General features: G+C 34.0%; 2 protein-coding genes across 2 annotated transcripts; one reads left to right on the forward strand and one right to left on the reverse strand.

Moving 5' to 3' along the window:
• Window positions 1-4,520: 4,520 nt before the first annotated feature.
• HELRODRAFT_159330 (hypothetical protein) lies at window positions 4,521-6,170 on the forward strand (the record flags this gene model as incomplete). Its single annotated transcript, XM_009011219.1, has 3 exons — window positions 4,521-4,909; window positions 5,448-5,624; window positions 5,984-6,170. 3 exons carry the CDS (start codon window positions 4,521-4,523, stop codon window positions 6,168-6,170), a joined length of 753 nt encoding a protein of 250 aa, XP_009009467.1.
• Window positions 6,171-19,648: 13,478 nt separating this feature from the next.
• On the reverse strand, window positions 19,649-24,054 carry HELRODRAFT_159331 (hypothetical protein; the record flags this gene model as incomplete). Its single annotated transcript, XM_009011220.1, has 5 exons — window positions 19,649-20,065; window positions 20,636-20,817; window positions 21,227-21,320; window positions 21,476-21,562; window positions 23,935-24,054. The coding sequence occupies 5 exons, from the start codon at window positions 24,052-24,054 to the stop codon at window positions 19,649-19,651; spliced, it is 900 nt and encodes a 299-aa protein (XP_009009468.1).
• Window positions 24,055-25,522: the final 1,468 nt, after the last annotated feature.

Consider the following 25,522-nt stretch of genomic DNA (forward strand, 5'->3'; position numbering starts at 1 on the left):
TAAATACCAAAGTCAAATTTTTTGCAAGTCAAGTCGTTGGGCACATACCGACGTAATGTGTATAAAGTAATTAGATACCTAAAGGACGCAACACGCTTGAGCATTGAAATTATTCAAATGTACTTCAAATAAGCCACCGAATAAGGCGCTGTTTTTATTACTGAAAAATTTATCAGACGAATAAATGTTGAGTATAGATGGCTGTTGTGCATGCATCTTTGCTCTTACTATGGACGGACATTCATTGCTCGAATGATTTTTTTGTGGGAATCAACTGCTTCGCGACCATGGGCTTCATTAAACAGCTGATTAAAACAATATGTCATCGTAAACAAAATATAAATTAAATGGAAAAAATCCTATAAAAAATAATTGTTCTCTTTGAAAAATTTTAAACCGAAAAAATTCTGGTAATTGTAATGTATCGCAAGAACAAAATTGTATGAATCTAATAAAAAATTTTTAAAATGTGCAATCATATTATTGAAGGATGATGCGCCAATAAAATGTTTGGTTATGAAGCATGCCAATGGGAAATTAATCTTTGACAAAATACAAAACGTAAACGTTTTTACAAACTAAACTTTTGACTTTTGGTGAAAAAACTCGTGATGATAAAATGCGCTTTGATAAATGAGTTAGACTCGCAAGGTGTTACATTAAAATTGCGGTGAATCACACGCTATAAATACCAGTTCGACGTTTGTAGCAAATAAATCATTGAGAGTTCAGACGTGGAAAGTGTAAAAAAGATAGATATCAACGAAGGTCAGTTGGTGGTCAGTGTGTGTGTGTGTGTGTGTGTGTGTGTGTGTGTGTGTGTGTGTGTGTGTGTGGCAGGGCAGCTGGGTGCTGATGTGAGAAGAATGAACAAATGTGTGTGTCTTTAAAATGATTGAAACATTCAAACACCTCGTTATCAAGTCCACCATGAACAAAAAGTATTGCATATCCAGTGAGTTTGAGTTTTTTTGTAGGCTTGCAAGAATTATTTATTTATTTGCGTTTGAATCGTGTGACAGAATTGACAGAGGTGTGAGTACATGAGGAAACAAACTTGGCCGTTAAATTGATCTAGATTTTTTTCAGTAATGTTTGCAAATTTACAAATATATTAAGTTATATTAAAAAGCATTATAACTCCAACGATCAAAAATTAAAAGTTAACTCAATCGTTGTTAAGCATTTCACGTTTGTTAAAAATTGACCGGTGTAATCTAATGTAAACCCGTCAAATAAGGCAATGCTTATTATGAGAATAAAATAAAATCTATCCACAAATGTGTTTATGCTGCTCAAGTTTTTTTTATTGATTTCGATTTATTAGTAACTCAGTTGGCATAATCTTCACAGAAACTTTTTTACATAAAATTTTCTAGACAACATAGCAACCACATTGTGGCCACTATAAATTCACGCGTTCGCGAGTTCTCCGCAGGATGTTATATGAGAAGCTTGATGGAAGGTCGTGTGCTGAAAAATAAAAACTAACTTCTCTTTGCATTCTTTGGTCTCAATTTCTTCAAACACTTTAAAAATTTATTTAACCAGTTATGCGATTTCATTGTTGTGGTATGCCAACTTTTGAAATGACTTTTATTTAAAGGTTCAAATTTGGACTGTTCTTTGACATGGCGAATAAGTCGAATGTTATGAGCACTCTAAAGATATTCTGTGAAAAAACTAAATTTCGCAGTTAGGAATTGAGCTAGTGATTTAAAATAAATAATCGTTAATTCTATCAAATTTGGTTTCCACGTTAGAATATGTAGTTATTTCAATAATTTCAACCAATAAATTTAAGTTGAAGATTGATTACAGCGAACATAAACTTATTGCACGTAAAACGATTAATTTTTATATGAGAATATTTTAGAAACGCCCGAACGAAAGCAATAAGTTTGATTCGTAGACAGACAGAGACAAACAGACAGGCAAGCAGACCCAGACAGACACACAAACACACGCGCAGACAGACGCAGCTTACGACGCAACGCTACCACTGCGTTTTAATTACAGTTCACTCCATTGTATTGAATTCATGGGAAAGTAGTGCAGATACAAATGTTTCTTTGATTGATTGCATGTGTATATAATCGAATTTGGATCCATCCATTAAGTAATACTTATGATTGCTTGCGTCATTGTCATCTTTTGATTAAATTGCAGCTTAAAGTATTAAAGAATTTTTAAATAATAAATGGTATTCTAAGATGTAACAATACATTAAAATGAAGTATTTGAAAATTTTTACTTAAAATTCTTGTAATGTGTTTTTAATAAGCTGTTTTGGAAATAGATTGTCCTGTAAAAATAATTAAATATTGCTTTGTAATATACGTCACCCTTACACATGATGGATAAAAATTAATGGGGAAATATTTCATAGAAGTAAATAAAGTCGGACCGCTGGTCCAACTACTGGCCTTCTAAGTTACTGGGTTAATATGAAACCATCGTAAATAGTGGAGGTCGGCTCAGAGCCAATCGTAAAGAAGCAGCCAGTGACCCTGTCTTTATTTTTTCAACTCTAGGTTTGTTTCAACTCTTTTTTTTTCTATAGAAAATAATGAATTATGCATTGGAACGATTGATACTCAAGTCGGCTGGTTGGTGAATGATATGGTGGATCGGGTCTGCCTGTATGTATTATTTTGAGTGAAATCTGCGCTGATGCTTTTTACGATTTGTTAACATACGTTTTAAAAACTTTTATAAATATTTCAAACACACACACAAACCACGCACAGACACACACACAAACACACACATTACACACACATACACACACACACACAACAAACAAAAAAATGTAAAGACAAATTTTGAATAGATTGTTGAAAAAATTTGAGATGGCGTCACTTAAATAAATGCATCTCTGGACGCAGCACAGCAACTGACGAACCCAATAAGAGAATTACTCAAAACACTTGAAGCATTTAGACAAGAAATAACAAGGTGACCTTTCTGATAAAAAGTTGTTCGCGGAACGACAATTTTAGAAAATAAAATCAAATTATTTTTGGAAACATTAGGAAAGTTTTATGATGGGAAAATGTTTTTTAATATAATCTAAAATTCAAAATCTTAATGCAAGAAACGTGGTCGAAATCAGAATACAATACAAATATGATAATGAAATCAAATCACGATATTAGAGCATGAGAAACTGAGTTACATTACTATATAGTAAATTTATTTCAAACTTTTTATTCAAACTTTCGTTCAAATAAGCTTAACAGAGTATCACATATATTCACTCCAAAGTACACATCCGTAAACACATGCACGCATACCAACCCACGCACAGACACACACACATATACACACACACACATACACACACACGCAATACATACAAACACATACACAAACATGCGGACTAAAACATTTATACGTATTTGTTCTGATTATATAAAATATTACTTTAGTTAAACTTTTTAAACTTTTTATATTTTGCATTTGAAAAAAGAGGAAAAATGAAAAAAAGTTTTGTTTATGTTGGCTGCCTGATAATTCGCGTGCCGCATTATGACATCACGACAACTAATTTTTTCCAGCAAATTTAACTCATCAGAAAGCTGCAAAAACGAATTAATGCCTTTCTACAATTTCACAATTTTTTCGGTCAATTTTTTGCAAGAACTTTTGCGCAGTTTTTAATTCAATTTTTTTTATTTAACAGAAAATTTGATCTTCCACATTTAATCAAACAGTTCAAACACTTAAACTTGGATTTAGAGATCACAACACTAAAAATACTATTTTATATTCACCAAAAAATCACTCTAGAATAATTTTTACGCCATTTCTTTTATTACCAGAAAGAACATTTAAAAGAAATTAATTACCTTAATTATCAGCTATAGCGGTTTGGGCTACTATAGATGTTCAGCGGTGTTCAAATGTTCTACTTATGTGGTTGTAAGTTTATATATGTATTTTACGTGTGCTTGAATGTGTTTTTGTGTTTGTATGTAATACATGTATGTATTTAAAGGAATCCATACATACACGTTTGTATTTATGTTTCTATTCTTGTATGTAAGTATGTATAAATTTATCGATATTGTTATTATGTATGTATGTATGTATGTATGTATGTATGTATGTATGTATGTATGTATGTATGTATGTATGTATGTATGTATGTATGTATGTATGTATGTATGTATGTATGTATGTATGTATGTATGTATGTATGTATGTATGTATGTATGTATGTATGTATGTATGTATGTATGTATGTATGTATGTATGTATGTATGTATGTATGTATGTATGTATGTATGTATGTATGTATGTATGTATGTATGTATGTATGTATGTATGTATGTATGTATGTATGTATGTATGTATGTATGTATGTTAAAACAAAAACATGATGAGTGACACTGAACCGTCAAACATCAAGTAACAAATGGATTAACACTTTGATTTGTCGTTAATTGCACATGTCGGCATTCAGTTGGATATTTTCAAGCACACAGACACGCAGGAACCGCTGCAACAAGCACGAAATGTGGTTAGTGGCAAAAAACAGTTCCCTGCTGTCGCCTGATCTAACGCTGATCATTTTACATATTGCCTTAAAAAATTTAAGGGTGTTGGGGTCCATCGGGCCGAGGACCTCGATACATATTGGCAAGAATTCCATCGAGGGGAGGGCGTTCCCATATTTTTTCATTTTCTCGTCCGCTGCCCTGGCCGCGGCCAAACCGCATTCTTTACTTGTCAGGTTTACATATCGTTCGGCAAGGGTGCCAGGGACCGTAACATCCTACGCCAAACATCTGCCGGCTCTCCAAGGTATTAGTGTGCATCCGTCCGGGCGCCTACCATCATGCGCAGAAATGCCGGATGGTTTCTTGAGAACCGGGATTGAAGCCTTGGAGAAGAACCGACAAATGTATTCGTTTAGCGCTGAGTGACGTAGTTGACGGCCCCCACCCAGGCGACAAACCAAACCGTGATGCCCAAACTCGTCCGCCCCAGCGCCACATCGGCACGTGTATTTATTTTGAATGACCAGGCCAAGTCTGAAGCCAATGGCAAATCTCACAGACTCGTCGTCAAGCCTGGTGCCCACAGAGGTGTTGGGCCACGATCTCAACCACCCACAGCTGGCAACGCTGGACATGGCCAACAAACGAGCGGTGGAAAAGTCGTCGCCGCATGAAGACAACAAATTTTGAAAGATTTTTTTATATTCTTCGTTCAAAATTTGGACGTGCGTACGGGGCGGACACTGGGGGAAGAATATCGTGGCACCAAAAAAACCGGTGAAGCAGGGAAGACTGCAGGTCGAGAGTGGCAGCGGCAGAAGAATTATAAACAACAGGAGCCAGCTGAACCACGCTAAGCAACCCCAGCCCACCAAATCGCACCGGCAGCTGAGCCTGGGACCAACCACTGTCGGTCACTTGAACATTGCAAATCGACGACAGGGCGGTGCGCAGGGCTCCGTCAAATTCGCCCAATTTAGAAGAGTCAATATGTTTGGATGCACGCAGGAAGTACATCAATTTGGGCAAACTGAGGGCATTGCGGATAATAGTCAAGGCATCATGGGCCGAAAGACAGGAAACACGACCCAGGGCGAATTTAAGCTCAGAGAGCTTTTGGTCAAAAAACTTTATTTGATAATCGCCCTCGACCAAGGGTGTGCCTAAAAAACTCAGTTCTGATGCACCAACTGATGTATGTATGTATGTATGTATGTATGTATGTATGCATGTATGTATGTATGTAATTAAATGTACATTTGTGTGGCCCCTTTGTTGATAAAAGCTATGAGGGAGCTAAAACCAATTTCAGGTTCCAGTGTTTATTTATGTGTGTTTGTATGTATGTACCTATGTTTGTATGAATGTTTGTATGAATGTACGTACGCATACATGCATGTATGTACCTATGTTTGTACGAATGTATGTATGTATATATGGATTTATTAATGCACGTATGCCTGAGTATGACATCAAAGCATCTGTGAATCCCAGCTGAAGTTCTACATTAAAGACGTTACGTTCTCCTCTCCTCTCAACGAACAAGAACGAAACGAAACAAGCATGTTTGCTCCGGCAAAAATGAACTTTTATTCATACATTTTGCAGCCGCCAGCGCTCAGCGATTTACATTTACACAACGGTAGTTCGGCCGAGGATGGCTAAGATGAAAAACTGTGGAATAAATAAACAAATTTTTTACTAATAAAAAACAATTCCAGTGAAAAATTAATGTACGTGTATCAATTTGTTAAATGATAGATGGAGCTCAAGGTTTCAAAAGTCGCTCTCAATTATTTTGAAAAACGAAACTTATAAGGATATTTAGAAAGACATCAAAGAAGAAATTTTGCTATGGTTTCACGCTATTGACACGCGCACGCACGATTTAACGCTAGTTCATCGTAATGTTCAACACGCACACACACACACACACCTACACACACACGCACACCATACACACCTACACACACACACGCACATATACACACACACGCACACGTACATCATGTGTAACGTAGCTTTACCCATCAGACACCCTGCATCAACCACATGCTAGTTCACGTGGTTATAGCGAGAGGAAGAACGCATCCTTTGCAAGGTTCCTCAGATGGAAGTTTATGTTTGAAGTGAAATTAGAAAATAGAAGCATGTTTGCTTTTTATTAGGTTAGCCTCCTCCTTAATAATGATCAATGACTTTCCAACTCCCCTGTCTTCGACTCGCGTTACATCGGTCAGACGTTAGAACACCAGCCCGCCTGCCATCTACTGACACTATAATGGAATCGATTTTTTATATTGACTGATGAAACCCAAATATTGTTAATTTCTGCTCGCTACTTGGAAATTACTTTTTAATTGCAATGTTACTTTTTAATTGCAATGTTACTTTTTAATTGCAATGTTACTTTTTAATTGCAATGTTACTTTTTAATTGCAATGTTACTTTTTAATTGCAATGTTACTTTTTAATTGCAATGTTACTTTTTAATTGCAATGTTACTTTTTAATTGCAATGTTACTTTTTAATTGCAATGTTACTTTTTAATTGTAATGTAATGTAATACAAATTGCCCAGCTTGTAAAATGTTTCGGTAGTTTATTACCGTCTTCATATTAACATTTTAGTTTTTTAAAAGTTTTCTAATTTTTTTGTACAAAAAAATAATTTACATTTTTTACTGTTGTTTATTTATGACTAAAATTATTTTTCTTAAACAAACTAAAATATATTTTCTAAACTCTGCTTAGAAAATTTTTGACGTTTGCAAACAGTGAGTTTAAAATTCTTACGTTCTTCCAAACGCAATTTCAGTGCATTCCGGTTGCTTAAACAAGTGTCTTTATGTCTGTGCTTGCGGGCTGGCACGCAATCATTTCTACGTTTGTGTTTGTCTCCTGGGTCTAACTAAACTGCACGTCTGTGTCTCCGCCTCTTAGCCGACACGTTAGTGAAACGGAAAGGAAAATGCTGGGAAATTAATTTCAAGCAACAAGCGATGTACCTGGCTGACCAATCAATCATCATCACACACATTTACTGGACTCTAGCGATTTCGTCATTCATTGTATTAATGCGTTTGTTTGTGTTCTTACACGTACATATTTCAACAAATGAACGCGTACTGAAGCGTACAGGCAATGCAAAGTTCCTTCCAAGATGCTTGTACGTGCATGGGTGTACAAATGTTCCTCCACAATAAATAAGGTTGGTTGGTTACTGAATATAAGTAATGACAACTTCAAAAATTGTTTTCCTTCATAGCATGTCTGTTAGTGTTTAAATGGATCGGAAATTAATTTTTTACATATCAATTTATTTTTAGCTTTTTAAAACCAAAATTAAAATTTTTTTATATTTTCATTATGATTGCACACATTTTTTACTTTGAACAATTGAAAATATTTTATTGTACACACTTTTTTCCTGATATATTTACGTATTTTTAATCTGATATTAATTCAGCATTATTTTATTATCCTACATACATCAGCGAAATGAAAATAGAACGAAAATGCAACAGAACAACGGCAGAACCTTAAACTGCGGCAGAACAATCCAGGAGACAACATCTTGAATAATTTAACAATTAACACGCGACTAATACAACTAAGAAAGAATTTGTTACTAGACGACAAAAGGCCATCTTCAATAAATTAATACGCAGTTATAACCTATTGGTTATAGCGGCCTTTTACCCGAGTATGTATGTGTAACTAGAATTACATTGTACATTATTGCGATGTGTAAAACCTAACCAGTTTGATGGTTCGCTATAGTTAAATTCATGGTAGATATTAAATGGTATTTTCAACTACTGTAAAAAAATAAAAATAACCAGGTATATAACTTAAGCTAAGTGGGAGAAAGAAAAAATATTTAAAAATGAAACACAACGGGAGAGAAATTAATAACATGCTTTTATGAAAAAAGAGGAAGAGAGAGAGAGAGAGAGAGAGAAAGAGAGAGAGAGAGAAAGAGAAAAAAAGGAAACAAAGGAAAAAGTGTTGGGAATAAAGAAAATGAAATACGCGGGTAATTCAGCAGTGGAATAATACAATTAATTTCAATCTAGAACCTAGGCCTTCTGGCGCTAATTAGTAACTGGAAGACTTTAGAACGAGAAATAACACATGATCAACGTTACAGCGAGTGAGAGAAGTTGCGATTTTGTGGTGAATGAATGAATGAATGATTAAAAATTCAGTAGAATGGGATGAGAAATTAATTGAATGAATGAATGATGAGTGAATATATGAATGAACGATTAAATGTTTAGTAAATGAGTGAATGAATGTTAAAATGAACGAGTAAACAAATGAATGAATAAGTGAGTGGGTGAATGAATGAGTGAGTAATAAGGTGAGTAAAGGAGTAATGTTGTTGTGGTGAGACTTCAATTTCAAAAACAATTAGTTTGCCTCGGCGTGAGATAGCATGTCATGGTGTTTGTGATTTATTAGAATCAGTTATGATGATGACGATGATTACGAGGCGATGATGATGATTGCAATGAGGTTGACAGGGATGATGATAATTTTAATGATGTTGACAGGGTTCACATGATGGTGATCATCATCATGTGAATGATGATGATGATAATAATGTGAATAATGTTGATGATTACGATGATGATTATGATGATGATGTTTGCGATGATGATGATGATGTTTGCGATGATGATGATGATAGTTATAGAAATGATGATAATTGCGATAATGATAAAGACGATTTTGATAAAAGATTTTCCCGAAGACGGCACAGTTGATGACGCTGACGATGATGATGCAAATTTTTTTAGACGATGATGATTTTCGGCTAGTGATGATGGTGGCGGGAAGGAATTTTGGTTCATGATGAGAATTATGATAATTTGTGGTGATGGTGAGATGATGATGATGGTGATAGAGTTTTTGTGGATGATGATGATGAAAGGATTTTTGGATTGTGATGATGATGATGATGGTAATGGAATGATTTTAGAATTGTGATGACGATGATGGATATATTAAAGATTGATAATGACGACGACGATGATGATGCTGAATAACCAACCTCATTGAGATATACATTGGGACTTATCGCGTGTTTAAGCTTTCTCTCTACCAACATTTTAAACATAATAAAGGAATAATCAAATAAACCAAAAAATCAACAGATAAACAAAAAAACCAAAAAATAGAAAAAAAGGTTTTTGTAAAATTGCGAAATGGAAGAATGGAGAAGATTGAAAAATTGTGAAAATGTTTTGAAATATGATGACAACCGACATGATAGGAAATGCGAGCTACAATTTTTTGTATCAAGTTTATTATTTCATAGTTGGAATAAAAGTTTTTAATAGATGTAACTCATTATTTTATATTTTACTATTTAATGAAACCAATATCGACATTGCATTTAATGCAAGCCATGCTATCAGATTATCGCAGATAACAAACCAATAACCAAAAAACCGAAAAATTGAAAAAAAACATTCTCGTAAACATTAACATAAACATTAACAATGGCATAAACGAAACCTCATAAAAAAACAAGAATGCATTAATCATAGCTTATGATGACATCCATGATATGAAGAACTTCATGACATCAATCTTCCCCTCTCTATCAGTCCCATCTCTCCTTCTTATTATTAATGCTCAATTAATTTACATGGAGTTGGCCCTGAACGAAGTTGATAACCAGTGAGATAAGGATGGAGAGCGCGTGTTTATCATTATGGAAGAGAGCAATTGTCATCAATAACATCATCATTATCACCGGGAACATCTCCATCTCAGCTCTTTCTTATCTATGTCCTCACAACGATATAAATTAACTGCGGATAAGAAAAAATAACAATGTTTTGGTCGGAATGAGAATGTCTTACAATAACATCATCGAAGCTATTCAACAAAACAAACTCCCGTTCAGAGGTCATCAGTATTATTATTTCAAATAATATTCTAGATAATTAAAATCTTGTTCTAAAGAAACAAAATATTACCATGAAGTCAAGTCAACTACAACACTTCTTCAAAATAACAACAAAACCTCCAGCAAGCAACAACAACATAAACACTTAAATCAACAATAGTTGCAGCAGCAGTAACAGAAAGAAGATGGAAAAGATGAGCATAAGAAGTTAAGCGCCATAGGGTTTGTTTTAATTACGCATCAGCACAGACCAGCGCACAAATGCTTCCTTCTTTGTATGCATGCTCAAACAAATTTCCACGTGCTCCTGGCAGCAACTACCGAGTAGTGAAAAATTAAATAAAAATATTTTACTGTGAAATAAATTGTCTAAATGGAACAAAAATTTAGTGTTAAATAAAAATATTATTAGACATTATGTAGTTGTTTTAAATGATTTAAAGTAAATGAAAACGTTTATACGCCATTGGATGAAAACGTTACAAAATGTAAACAGAAATACAAAAGTGCAGAAACAATCGTCAATTCTGTTGACTAACAAACGACCGACACGACATCCACCTGCAAATTTTTAATTTAAAAATTCCTTCCAAGAAAAAAAATGTTACATATTTAAAATAAAAAACAAACTAAAAATATGCAGAGATCCATAAACCTGGAAGAGTAGAAAAAAAGATAGCAGTGATTTAATGGTGCCGAATGTTTTGCAGGACCGAAAGGAAATGCGTCAAATGCCCTTCACTCACGCATAGCCGTACGTAGTAGAAGCAAGTGACGTTAACATGCAATTAAGCCGCACAGAAATTCAAACTGAACACGAAGACTGACACACTTTAACGACCACGGAGAAAAATGAACGTGAAGGTGACGGCGAAGATGATGAAAAAGACGATGAAGATGGTGAAAATGATGGAGATGTGAAGATGATGAAGATGAGGATGAGGGAAATGATGTAAATAATGATGGTGATTATGAATGAGATCAAGATGAAGAAGATGATGGTAAAGAAGAAAAAATGATGATGGTACTGGTGATAAGGATGATGAAGAAGATGAAGAGTTAAGTTCGAAGCGACCGAGTTTATTTCTTGTTTACGTGCGTGCTAACGAGTTGAGCTAAATTTTTGATGTCGCTGATGTCATTTTTACTTTGAAAGCTTGTTAATTTTTTCAAAAAATTTTAATTAAGTGTAGAATGTAAAAATACAACCAACACAACATAAATTGATTAATATAAGGTATATATTAAAATGGGATTTTTTAAAAACATGTATTATACGCTTGTGAGTGTATCGCTACAGTTTCTATTATAACGATTTTTGATAAAAACAACTCAAACATCAAGAAATCGAGATAACGAATGTAATTTTTCATTGTCAGATGATGTAAGGATTAAGATGCTTGGTAGGACGCCGTTGTTTCGGCGGCTGGCTTCAAGTGCAGCAAAGACATCCTGGCTTTTAACGTGCAAGACGTGTGATGCGTCGATCCAAACGAATATAGGTACACGTGCTCGCTGTTGAAAATCTTCTGAAAAACACATGAGAGAGAATTATAAAAAAGTTTCAAAATTGTGTTTAATGGTTAATTTGAATAAATTTGAATCTTTAATTTAGTCCAGACGTTTTGAACTCTCCCTATAATTTTTCAACTTTTTTTTTAAAATGTTTTTTTTCAAACTTTTAAAACATTTCAAAATTTGATTTTTCTTTAACTTTCTTCAACAAAAACATCTATTAGCAAAAGTCATGATTGCATAAACTGGTGTACATTATTCATCTAGATAATAAATAGCAAACGTTATATGCATATGCCTTGTTTTTAACATAAAAAGCTTTTCAATAATAAAGCCAACTATGAAATGTTAGTTATGCCGAGAAACGAAACTATAGAAATTTTTACATTTAATTTTTTTTACTCGAATGCTTACAAAACATGCATAATGGCGCACACATCTGCCTATCAGAATGCTTCAGAAAAGCGATACATCCTCATTTTTGAATTTTTCCACTCTTGAATTTTTCATGGAGTTTTGATCGATTCCAGCCTTGATATTTGTATCAAAAAATGCTGAACTTTGTGGTAGTAACGTTTCAAATTAAAAAAAATTACTTTGGCTTAAAAAATTACCACATGAACATAACAAACAAATAAATACTTTTTAATTGTTACAATCTTGAAATAAATATAATTAAAAATATTTTGTACATAGATTTGAAAATATTGAACAATGTTATATAAATAATGTAAGGATTATGTTAAAAAAGATGCCATATAAAATATGTTGAGAACAAGATGAATAAGGACGAACGAATAAAAGAATGAATGAACAAATGAACAAACGAATGAACGAACAAAAGAACGAACTAACAAACAAACAGACGAACAAGAAAAGAAGAAAAACATTTACTTGCGAGTACAAACATTGCGATCGATTCCTCTATTAAGTTCCTTTTCAAAATTTTATTTCCGCATGGAGTGACCGTGATGTGTAATTCATCAAAAATCTTTTCATTCATTCAATTTTTTTTATTCATTTTTTTTTCATTTTCAATCATATTTTCTTTTGAATCTTCAAGCAAGGATGATGGTGGAGCTCTTATTTATATCAGAATTATTTTTGAATTTTTGAATTATTTATAATATATATATATATATATATATATTATAAATAATATATATATATATAAAATAAATTCCACCGATTTATTAGGTGTTTATTAACTTAAAATCAAATTTTTCAATTTGTCCTAGTAAGTTTTGATGAACAAAATTGAGTCTGTTCAAAACTGAAATTTTATTTCTATTAACAAACATTTTATTAAAATGATTGCAGATTGATCTATTTCGAAGTTAAAGATTTTGACGGCTTAATATATATAACTGGGTCTAATCAAATGACTCAATTTATTTTCCAATAAGAGCAACATAAAACGATCCAAAGATTGATTGTAACCTGTCTGGTCGCTGTGTTGTACTGCGGAAATCGGGTTCGACTGCACGAAAAGTTACAGAAAGATACAGATATCTAGACATCATGCAACAAAACAGAAAAACATAAAACAACACATCACACAACAACATACAAAAACTTACAACAACAACAACAACAACAACAACAACGTTGACAACAACAGCAACAAAACCTTTCTACAACTGAAATGCTGTCAGAACTAATTGCTGCACCGAGAATTGTTACTGCAGAGCTGTAATTTTACACTGGCGAGAAAATTTTCAGTTGTTGGCACCGGTACCTACGTTTGTTTGTGTGTGTGTATGTGTGTATGTATGTGTGTATGTATGTATGTGTGTAAGTATGTGTGTATGTATGTTTGTTTGTGTGTATTTATATACGAACGCAAATCAATGCGAGTGTTAATAATATAGATTTGGCTTGATAATAGAAATTCGTGTTTTTGTTGTTTCAAATTTATTCTTGTATTGATGCAAGGTCTTACACCTGAAAAAATTGATTCATCCTTAATATAGAGTTTTTTCTCCTCATTATTTGGATATGCGTTTTCATGTAAAAAAAGTTTTGTTTTGTATAACACAATATGCGTACATATATAAACATTCACATTCAATGCAATTCGCCAATCAACAATGTTTTTATTTGTCTAAAACAGAAGAAGTTGATCCGAAGTTTAACTTCTTGGGCCATCTGAAAGGAAACAAAATTAAATACAGCAACAACACGCCACACTCATGCATGTACCATCACAAATGCAGACACAAACGTCAAGAAAAAAATAAAAAAAAACTCAGGTGCAAACTTGTAAAGGCAAACAAAAATACGTTATGCACATAAATAGTTTGAATTGTGGTACTTCAATCAAGTTAGAAATTTGAGCAGGCTTGACTCTTTTACCAAAAATTTGATCATTGAGATCTATTTCTGCACGTACAATTTTGTAACGCAGCATTATTTATTTACAAGCGCACAAACCAAACCAACGACCAATCAAATAATTCCTCTCATTTATAAACAATAAAATACACATTGGAACAAACAAAAAACACATAAACATACAAGTTAAGTGGCATAAAACCATAAACATGCAGAGAGTAAATAAAGTCATATTTCAAGTCAAACATTCAAATAAAAAAAAACACAAACAGGAAGACAGAAAACTTACACACGTACATATAAAAAACAAACAATTACAACAAAAAATAAACAATTACACAAACAAACAATAAACCATATAGATAAAAATCAAACAGTAGTGTAAAGAACTGAAATGCAGCGTTAACAGTGATTTGTTATAATAGTTCATAAATAAAATGTCCATATTTCACGGTCTCCTAGTTAATAAACCAATACAAAAATGTAATGATGAAGTGTGACAGCGTCTGGTAAAGCGATATATTACCATCTATGTTAAAGTGTGCATCGCATGCATGCCATTGTTAACGAGCATCAACATTTACGCTTGAAGTGCGCGAGATATCTTGTGCCCGCATTTCTGCTCAAGAATGTTTTTCATACAAACTTCTTTAATACTTGAAGCCCTTTCTATGTTGCAAACGTAATGTGAACGCGCGTATCAAGCTGCATAGCTGAATAATTTGCGCTCACACATTCTGCCCATCCATTCATTTATTCATTTATTCAACCAGTCGTGTTCTATTACCGTGCCGCTACGAAATCACTCGCTACCTCTATCAATCACACTATCACGCCAATCGGCTTATCCCAGTTAAAAGACATTCGTTAAACCTGGAATCAAACGAAACATGCACGCACGAACGCACACACGCCCACACATATACATACACTCACACTCACACACAACACACACACCCACAAAACACACACTCATACACAACACACACACCCACACAACACACACTTGATCTCACGCTTGCCCAATCGTAATGTACATATAATACCCACCACAGATAATCACACGCACCTTTACAAAAACTTAACAACATTTACAGGCGTTCGCATATAGACACAAAATAATATGTTGACACACATATAAGCAGACACAAACACTCACACAAAGATACTCACACACATACGTACATACGCATGCAGACACGCCAAAACACACGTTGACTCGCATTATATACTTTTGTTGTCACCATTTTCATTTTACTATGAATCTTATTTAACGTGTTATTTTTATTATTTTTAAACGTGAAAAAGTTTCTAGTTTAAAAACTCTAATGATTTGTTAAGAGTTGTAGAAACATACATTGGTATTATCAGCATACTTTGCTTTGAACATGCCTTCAACTCAGATATATGACTAGGTACACAGTACACACACACACACACACACACACACACACACCACACACACACACACACACACACACCACACGCACACACATACACACACATACATACACACACACATACACAAAGACTTAATAAAGCAGACTTACACGCGGACAACCGCGCATAAAAATTATTTCACGTTAGTAAAAATTTTGAAGGCGAACGCGAAAAGAGCAAACAGACTGTTGTGCACTGGAATGATGAAGATGAAGAAGATGATGAAGATGACGAAAAGGATGATGATGATGATGGTGATGATGGAAAATAAATTAGGAATGATAATGACGATGATTGAGGTAAGATTGGTGTGGTGGTGATGATAATTATGATAGATAATTGAGTTTAGGTTGGTGTGATGATGAAGATTATAAAAAAAATTATGAGACAAATATCTAGGAAGAATAAGATGACAGTTCCAGATAATCAAGGTTTTGATGATGATGATGATGAAAGGAATGGTGGAGATGGATGAGATGATGAAAAGGACTGCGATGATGTTAGGAGGAAAAAGAAAAAGGAGGAGGAACTATGGGATGGCCTGCGAATGCAAATGAAAGAACTCGCAGATAGGAAAACACATTCCCGCATTAATTAATGGAAACAAGTCAGTACCATCTAAACATACATGCAGTAGAAAAGTTAAAAACAATACAAAAAAAATTAGAAAAGAAATGAAAAGAAAAAAAAGTTACTTAGTCTGAGTGGTTGAAAGGACGTGGAATGGTTATAATGAAGAAATTTCAGAACAACAAAGGTAAGTAGAAAGTTTTATTGAAAAAGTAAAGAAACAAAGAAGAATATAAAATAACGATGATTGTAAGAGAGAGAGAGAGAGAGAGAGAGAGAGAGAGAGAGAGAGAGAAAGAGAGAGAGAGAGAAAGAGAGAGAGAGAGAGAGAGAGAGAGAGAGAGAGAGAGAAAGAGATTGGAAGATGCGTCAATGTAATGGCACGCTGTGTTTCATGTATTAACGTAGCAAACATTTAAAACAATGTAAGCAGCTTCAATAAAGCACGATAAATATCTATAGCTCGTAAAGAGGAATATTTTATGCGAGCGCGTGTGCGTTTGCTTCCATTTTCGCTTCTTTCTCTTCCTAACTTTTTTTATTTCCAACTGTAAACTTTTTGTTATTCCTTCTTCTCAGCGCAATATTTCTCAGGTTATTTTTTTTTCATTTTTTTCAATCGTGATTTGCCAATACATTCGTTGATGCTTCATCTGCGTTTGAAGAATCTACTGCTGCCTTTTATCCAATTTCTGTAAACGCTTGTGTGTGCATGCTTGTTTGTGTGTGCATGCGTGTTTGTGTGTGTATGCTTGTCTGTGTGTGCATGTTTGTTTGTGTGTGCATGCTTGTTTGTGTGTGCAGTGCATGTTTGTTTGTGCGCAGCGCATACGTATTTGTGTAAAAATGTTTATCTGCCTGTGTGAATATGTGTATATGTGAAATGTACGTTGTGCCTGTGTTATATGCAAATTACAAATATAAAATTTTTTGAACCTTTTCTATTGATATTTTTTCTATTTTTGGCATCAATTTAATGTTTTGTCTTGTTTGTTTTTGTGCTATCTTCAAACTTTTCCACTTTTCTACATTCAGTTTTGTATTTTTCAGTTTTTTCCTCTTCGCTCTCTTCCTCTGCTTCACGTACGTGCACAAGTTTGTCTGACGGTGGTGAATATGCAATGGACGACGACATCATTTTATTTTTCTTCATCTTCTTCGTCTTTTTGTAGCGCTGATTAAAAGGATCTTGCAAAAAAAGAAAACTTAGTTTCTTTTGTAAAGATGCTGATTGTGTTGTCAATATTAATGAACTCGTCAATATGCTGATGTACATGTTATTTATGCTAAAAAATTCTTCTTTTTGATTTACACTGAATTTCTTTTTTTAAATATCAGGTTATGACAAATTGCTTTTAAACTTTGTTATACTTCAATTGACAAATAAGTAAATATAAATAAACTTTTAACCTGTAATAAATTTATAAAAAAAAAATTTATATTAAACCAAAAAGTTGTTCTTATTGCGTTATTTTAAAATATTATTGAGCCAAAAACTTATTAAGTTTTTGACTGTCTTTCATTCATAGTAACAAAATATTTGAGAGCGACAGCATGGCAATCCTTCAGCCTAGCTGGAAGAAACGCCTTGTTATTTCCATTATGTGCATGGTTTTCTTTTTATAAAATTTAAAATATACTACGTAGAAATTTATATTAAAATATGAATGTAATGTGAGTTATGCCTGCCTATGAAGATTTTTACTATGTTTGTGTGTGTGTGTGTGTGTGTGTGTGTGTGTGTGTGTGTGTGTGTGTGTGTGTGTGTGTGTGTAAGACAGACTATACTATACATCTAACCGTACTAAAAATGTTTAATTGGAGTACAGCAACTATTATGAAGTTGTTGTGTCTTGATTGCCATGCAGTTGTGGAATGCAATGAAGGTATGTATCACTAAGAGATATGTATGAATATGTCGAGAGACAGATTGAGAGACAGATTGAGAGACAGACAGACAGACCGACAGAAAGACAGATAAATAGACAGATAATCATTTTTTAGTCTTTAATGTTCATTTTAACTAATATAATGTTAATAAGCAGATGAACACACACACACATAATATAAAAAACTTTCACGATTTTGTGTTAAAATTTAGCAAGTGCCAGTTCAGATGTGAGTGGCACATTCAAGTCAAAATATATACATTCGCATTTTAGTTACATTTTAGGAGTTTCATTTTTGGTGTTATACTTTGTGGAAATTATTTTGTTTGGTGTCGTGAATGTGGTGGAATGTTTTTTTTTAAATTTATATCTTTTTGAATGAAACCATAAAAATGTACTCTTTTCATACATGTTTATGTAACAAACCTGCTCCAACATACAAAATATTTAAAAAAATTGAACACGGACACGCACAGCCAGACAAGAAGACACGCACGTACGAGCACACAAAACAAAGTTGTATGGTCGTAATGGTAGTAATTAGCCTAATATGTCGGAGATTTTGATGCGTAATTACAGCCTCATCATGCATCATGTTCTTTTTTTGAAAACAACGTACACAGACACAAACACATACACACACACACACACCAACACGTAACATAACAATGCTTACATACAAATAGTTAAATAAATTGCTAGTTATACAGACGTATACACACAAACTCAACAAACATACAAACTTATTATGTAAATAACAGAAAAAATATTTGTACGCATACACACAACACATGTATGTGCGTGCATGTGGGTGAAATTGTGAATGCAAATAACCAAACCTGACCACACATACATTATCGTCAACATTTGAAGCAGTGGTCAGTCAACGCAAGGTTGTCATGAAGACATTTCTGCCCGGTTCAAACGCAAGCTCACCTTCGTTCAGTCAGGCGTCCTCAGATAAGTTTTTCTATTTATTTTATTTTTATGTACTTTGAAAAAATTTTTTTTTCTGTTTGTATTTTTTATTTATTGTCGATAGACTTTTGTTAACACCTTTTGCTTTTGCTTACATTTTGACTTTTATAAATATATCTATCTACCAATGAACGCATCAAGCCACACACTCATACACACACACATTTACACACATACACACACACACACACACACAACAGTATGTATATATGTAATGTATAACTAAGTTGAACCAACAGTATGTATGTTAAAAATAACATGAAATTGTTGCTAAAACACTCTTATTATTATAATGTTTGATGTTCCAAAATTTCAAACGGTTAAAAAATTTGTGATAATATTTTTTCTGTAGTCGGCCATTCCATTCATATGTAAAATTTGAATGTAAGTGTTTGTATGTATGTATGTATGTATGTTAAAACCAAATCGTGATGAATGACAGCAAACAGTCAAACATCTGATTAAAAGGGTTAACACTTTAATGTATCGTTAGTCTCACACGTCGGCGTTTAAATTAATATTTTCCGACACACAAACACGCAGAAATCGCTGCAACAAACACGAGATGTGGTTTATTGCAAAAAAGAACTCTCTGCTGTCACCTGACCGAACACCAATCATTTTACACAATGTTTTAATAAATTTTGAAGTATTGGGGTCCATGGGTCCAAGGACCTCGATACATATTGGCAAAAAATCTAAGGAAGGCAGGGCGTGTTCATATTTTTTAATTTTTTCGTCCGATGCCCTGATTGCAGCCAAACCACATTCTTTGCTGGTAAGGTGAACGTAGCGCTCGGCCAAGGTACCAGGAACCGTAACATCCCAAGCCAAACATTTACCAGCTCTCCAGGGAATAAGAGTACAACCGTCTGGTCGCTTGCCATCTTGCACTGAAATGCCAGATGGTTCCTTCAAAACAGGAATAGAAGCTTTAGAAAAAAGCCGGCAAATGTAATCATTCAAAGCTGAATGACGAAGTTGACGGCCTCCACCTAAACGGCAAACCAAACCATGATGACCAAATTCGTCCGCCTCCGCGCCGCAACGACACAGATATTTATTTTGTATACTTAGGCCAAGTCTGAAACCAACGGCAAATCTAACAGACTCGTCACCGAGTCTGGTGCCTACGGAAGTGTTGGGCCACGACCTCAACCAACCACAACTAACATCACTAGTTGCAGCCAATAAGCGGGCGGAGGAAGAAGCACCGACACCAGAAGACAGAAGTTCATGAAAAGTCTTCTTATATTGCTCATCTAAAATTTGAGCTTGTGAAGGGCTTTCAGGTGTGGTCGGCAGAGGTGGGATGTCACAGCAACAACAAAATCGGCAAAGCAAGGCGGACTGGAGGTCAAGAGTGGCAGCGGCAGAAGATTTATAGACAATTGGTGCCAACTGAACCACACTGAGTAACCCCAGACCACCATACCGCACCGGCAGCTGAGCCTGGGACCAGCCACTGTCAGTCAAATGAACATTGCAAATGGCTGACAAGGCGGTACGCAAAACATCATCAAATCTGCCCAACAACGATGGGTTAATGTAGCTGGATGTACGAAGAAAATACATCATGTTGGGCAAACTGAGGGCGCTTCGGACAATAGTCAGGGCGTCGTGGGCGGAAAGATGAGACACTCGGTCGAGGGCGAACTTAAGTTCTGAAAACTTTTTATCAAAAAATTTAATTTGGGAGTCGCCCTCAAACAAGGGTGTGTCCAAAAGACTTAAATTTGATTTTTGAACGATGGGTACGTTCGCCAACACCGGTGGCAAATGTAGTGAATCTTTAAAATAGAGTTCACATTTATTGGTGTTTAACTCTAGCCCAATGGTGTTGGCTTCGTTTTTCAAAAACAATATGTGTGTATGTATGTATGTGTGTGTTGTGTGTGTGTGTATTGTGATTGTGTGTGTATATAAGCTGCTCCAGAGTTTTTAATTTAAAATCTGTCCAGCTTTTACACGTTTAACTTTTCTTCTCCGTTAATAATTTAAATTTTGATCAGATCGGCAAATATTTCACAGCCATTTTTGTCTCCAAGCAACTTCCAAAAAGCTTCCTCTAACTTTTAAAAAGGTCAACAATTCTAGATGTGTCAATTAACTGAAGACCAACAGATCTAGAACAAATTTGTTGCATTCTCTTGTTCTTTCTAGAGGACTAAGGATTTGTAATGACATTTAGGAAATGATTTATTCTGCAATGGAACATTCCTTGCTATGCCAAAAAGAGTTTAAAATTGTTTTTGGTAACTTTTAATGATAGAAATGTGTGAAAAAAGAAATTCTGCTTTAATAAATTCAAATTTTTATAACTTTCTGTTTGACGTGCGTTAATTTGTGCACTTTTGGATTCATGTGGCTCTGGTAGATGAGCTCTCTATGAGCTTCGTCACAGTCATCCTGGATTCATTTTTTTTAGAGTCAATAAAAGATCTTACCGTATCGTATCATATTTTTTGTTAGCCTGTTTGGTGTCAGAATACTGAGGCACGTGCTTATATTCAGTGTTGATGTTGATTTGTAGAGCTGGTAGGATGTCTTAATGTGCAATTCTTTCAATATGACGTGGTTTGAAGACGTTTGAATAAAAAATATGAGAAAGCATGTGTGTTTGTCAAACAACAACAAACAAACCAACAGACAAACTGACAAACAAACAAACAAAAAACAACAACAAAGCAAAAGAAAAGAAAAACGTCCAAAAAAACAACAAAAACGATGATGACGATGGTTTCTTAAAGCAGAATTTTTTTCATAAAATGGAAATGATGATGAAGATGTCGGTCTGTAAAGAAAGAGAAGAACTCTCGGAAGGCTTGCTGCATGATTGACTGGCATTTTAATGATTATTTACAGCATTCATTCACCGAGTACATTTCTCTTTCCGCGTTTGCTTGTTTGTGCTTTGAATGAACAATAGAAAAATGTATTTTAATCTTAAAAATTTGTATTTCATCATATCTTCTTTATTAAATAATTTTTTAAAATTGAATCAAATATTTTATCAATATGAAATATTTCAAAGATTTCAGGCATGGCATTGCGAATATTCCAAATTCATCAAATTCACAATGAAAAGAAAGAAAAAAATTGAAACAAGATGACGAATCTGTGACATTGATCAACAACAGTCAATATCATGGCGCTCAGATGTCAAATAATATTCATCCCACTTTTAGTCACTATTATCATCACCACCATCGTCATAACCACTATTATCTACATCGCTAATATGGTCGTCAGCATCATCATCAACATCCTCATCATCATCGTAAACATCCTCATCAACATCCTCCTCCTCCTCATCATTATCATCATCATTGTCAACATCATTACCAAAATCATATTCGCAAAGTGTGGATTACGTTGAAAAAAATTGAAAACTCATTCTTGTTGATGGCCGCATCGAATACGCACAACGTCGCATCACACGCAAATCTTTATTTTCAGTTGCTTGGTCACGTGCTTCTTCATGCAATGTGCACACGCATACACGCACGCACACGCAAACATGTATAAATATAAATAATCTTTTTCTTAACCTCAGCCTTAGAATTTTTTATTTGTCTGTATTTTATTTTCAACCCTTATTTAAAACCATGGAATATTTTTGAAGAAGAATTGAAAATTAAAACAATTAACGAAATTGGTCAGGATACTGTGAAGATATTCAGGAGCATAAAAAGTAGCAAATCCATCCTGTGTACATCACTCATAAAAACCAACCACTGCCATAAACGCAACGTAAAACACACGCAAAACGCTAACAGTATATAAAATTTTATGATTTTATGCAATATTCTCAACGTACACAGTTTCTGAATATACAATTTTGGGATTCAAATTTTTTTTTTATAAAAGTGCCAAATGAAAAAATTTTAAATGAAAAATAATTATTAAAATTAAAAAAATGGTTAATGATATAAGATGGAAAATTATCAAACCTAACAATGAAGCTGAGAAGTTTTTTTAACAAACGGTACAAAAGAAAGTCGTAAAGAAACTTGAATAAAGCAGAAAGAAAAAACAAAGATATAGTCCGTGACACGTAAGATATTAAGACATCTGCAAGGGAGGATGTTGTGTGAAACACGTTGTGTTGATGTCATGTTCATTTCATTTCGATGCTCGTACTCGCTCGCTTGCTTAGCATGGCAGTAAACATTTCATTCTCATCGAAGGATGAACATTTGCTGTTAACTCTTCATGTTCCTCTACCACTACTTACAACCATTACTACTACTGCTGCTACATAGCGCACGCACACACGTACATACTGCACTGTATTTTTAGGGCTGTGTGTCTGTCTGCTTGCTTGTTCGCTTGTACATGTTTTATGTGGTTTTTGCAGACGGGAATCATTTACTTTTCAAAATTGAAAGTCGAAATTATTTATAGAGAATGAAAATTCTAATAAAAACAGCATTGCTAGTATTTGATTATTTCATTCAAGCATGTTGTTTTCGACGTGGTGTTTCGTATTTTGTTGCACATGAGCAGTGGTGGATCTGGGTGGGAGGCGAGGTGAGTATCGTTGAGAGCAGTATTTTTGTTTAAATTCAGTAGAAATCAGTTTTATATAGAAAACAAAATTTACCAAAATTAACAAGATTAGTAAAACGAAAAGATAGCCAGCTTACTTTGGCAAAGCTAGAATAAATTTAAGTAGTTTTTTGCCCCCTCATAAAATTAAAAAAAATTCAACATTGCACAATTTTGTACAAACCCCCATGCACTTACACGTTGCTGGCACATGCGTTTCATATACGTACTGCTGTCATATAAGTTGCAAACATGTTGCTGGATGTTGTTGAGAGATAGGAAAGTGAACATTCTTCTTGGTGCACGTAACAGTCGGCACGATTTAATGCTGTCAGTTGTACATAATTCATTGCGTGAACACACAATAATGTACTGCACACCGTTTAACGGAGTGTGGGCAGATGTGTGCGTTGCGTGCAAACAACTGCGTACGCACTTTTTTGGTTGTTGTTTTTTGTTACATTTTGTTATTGCCAGTTACAGCAGAATTTTATTGTTGGCTGCTTTTAATAAAATCGACCTTTTTTTTAGAAAATTTATAAAAATGATTTTTCTTCTGTTCTTCTGAATAAGTTACGTAAATATTATTAATGACAGGTAAATTTCGTTTTTTCTTTGTATTGTTATTGACACTGTTGACATTATTTAAGATAATATAATAGCTTTATTGTTGTTGTTTCGTAATTTAGTTGCTGTTATTGTTGGTTTCCATATTTACAATTTCGTACATGTAGATAAATGACGATATTAATAAAGTTATTGTTGCCGTTACGGTTGCCGGCGTAATTAGCTTTGTTGTGAAGATCATTGTTGTGGTTGTTGTTGTATTGGTTAATGTTGTTGCCGGTGTTGTGGTTGTAAAATCTTATGTTAGTTTTAATGAGCTGACAATTGAAGGCGTGTAATATTTTATTAGCATGAGTTATTGTGCTTGTGGTAATGCGGGCAAGGAAAGCAGGTTTTATGTCAAGTTTGATGAGGATGATGATGACGAGGATGATGATGACGACGATGATGATGGCGGTGAGAATTATGTTGATGATGATATTAATAGTGATGTAAATAAAGATGATAATGATGATGATAATATAATAAATAGTTTTGGGTTAGTGATATTAACATATTTGAAAATTAAAAATTTTATGATTAATTAATCACCAGACATATTATTTGAGTAAAAAATGACGTAATTGATTAAAATGAGTACAAATTTAATTGAAATTACAGAATTTTTAAACATGCCGAAAACGAAAAAATGATTAGATAAAAAGATTATTTTCATTTTTAACATTTAGGAAAATAAAATGCGTGAAAACTTGTAGTTTTAGCTAACCAAGAGTGAGAAACTGACAGATGCTTTGAAAATAAAGACACAGAGACGTAAGTTAGCACAGGAAAAATGTAAATTCTAACAGTTTTAATTTTGCTGATATTCTGATTTTACTGTTTGCAAGGATGTTCTTCATTTTAGAACATGCATCTTTCGCCATAGCTATCCTTATTGTGATATCCATACCACATTTACAATCCGAGGTGATCAGACTTCCGAGATAATTAAAGCTGTTGACTTGTTTCACCTGTTTACCATTAATGATTATGAAGCAGATCGGGGTGGTTTTTCTTTTACTGATAACAATACGCTCTGTTTTGTTTATATTAATTTGCAAGCCTTTCCTTTCACTTTCAAAAACCAGTTTGGAAACAATTGTTTGCAATTTTTTCATTGAATCTGCTATAAGAGCTGTGTCATCAGCTTATCTGACATAGTTAATAATCACGTCTTCAATGATTGATATTTGAGGCAGATCTTCTATCTTT

This window comes from Helobdella robusta (genome assembly GCF_000326865.2).
Source record: "Helobdella robusta unplaced genomic scaffold HELROscaffold_1, whole genome shotgun sequence".
In the NCBI taxonomy this organism is placed as follows: domain Eukaryota; kingdom Metazoa; phylum Annelida; class Clitellata; order Rhynchobdellida; family Glossiphoniidae; genus Helobdella; species Helobdella robusta.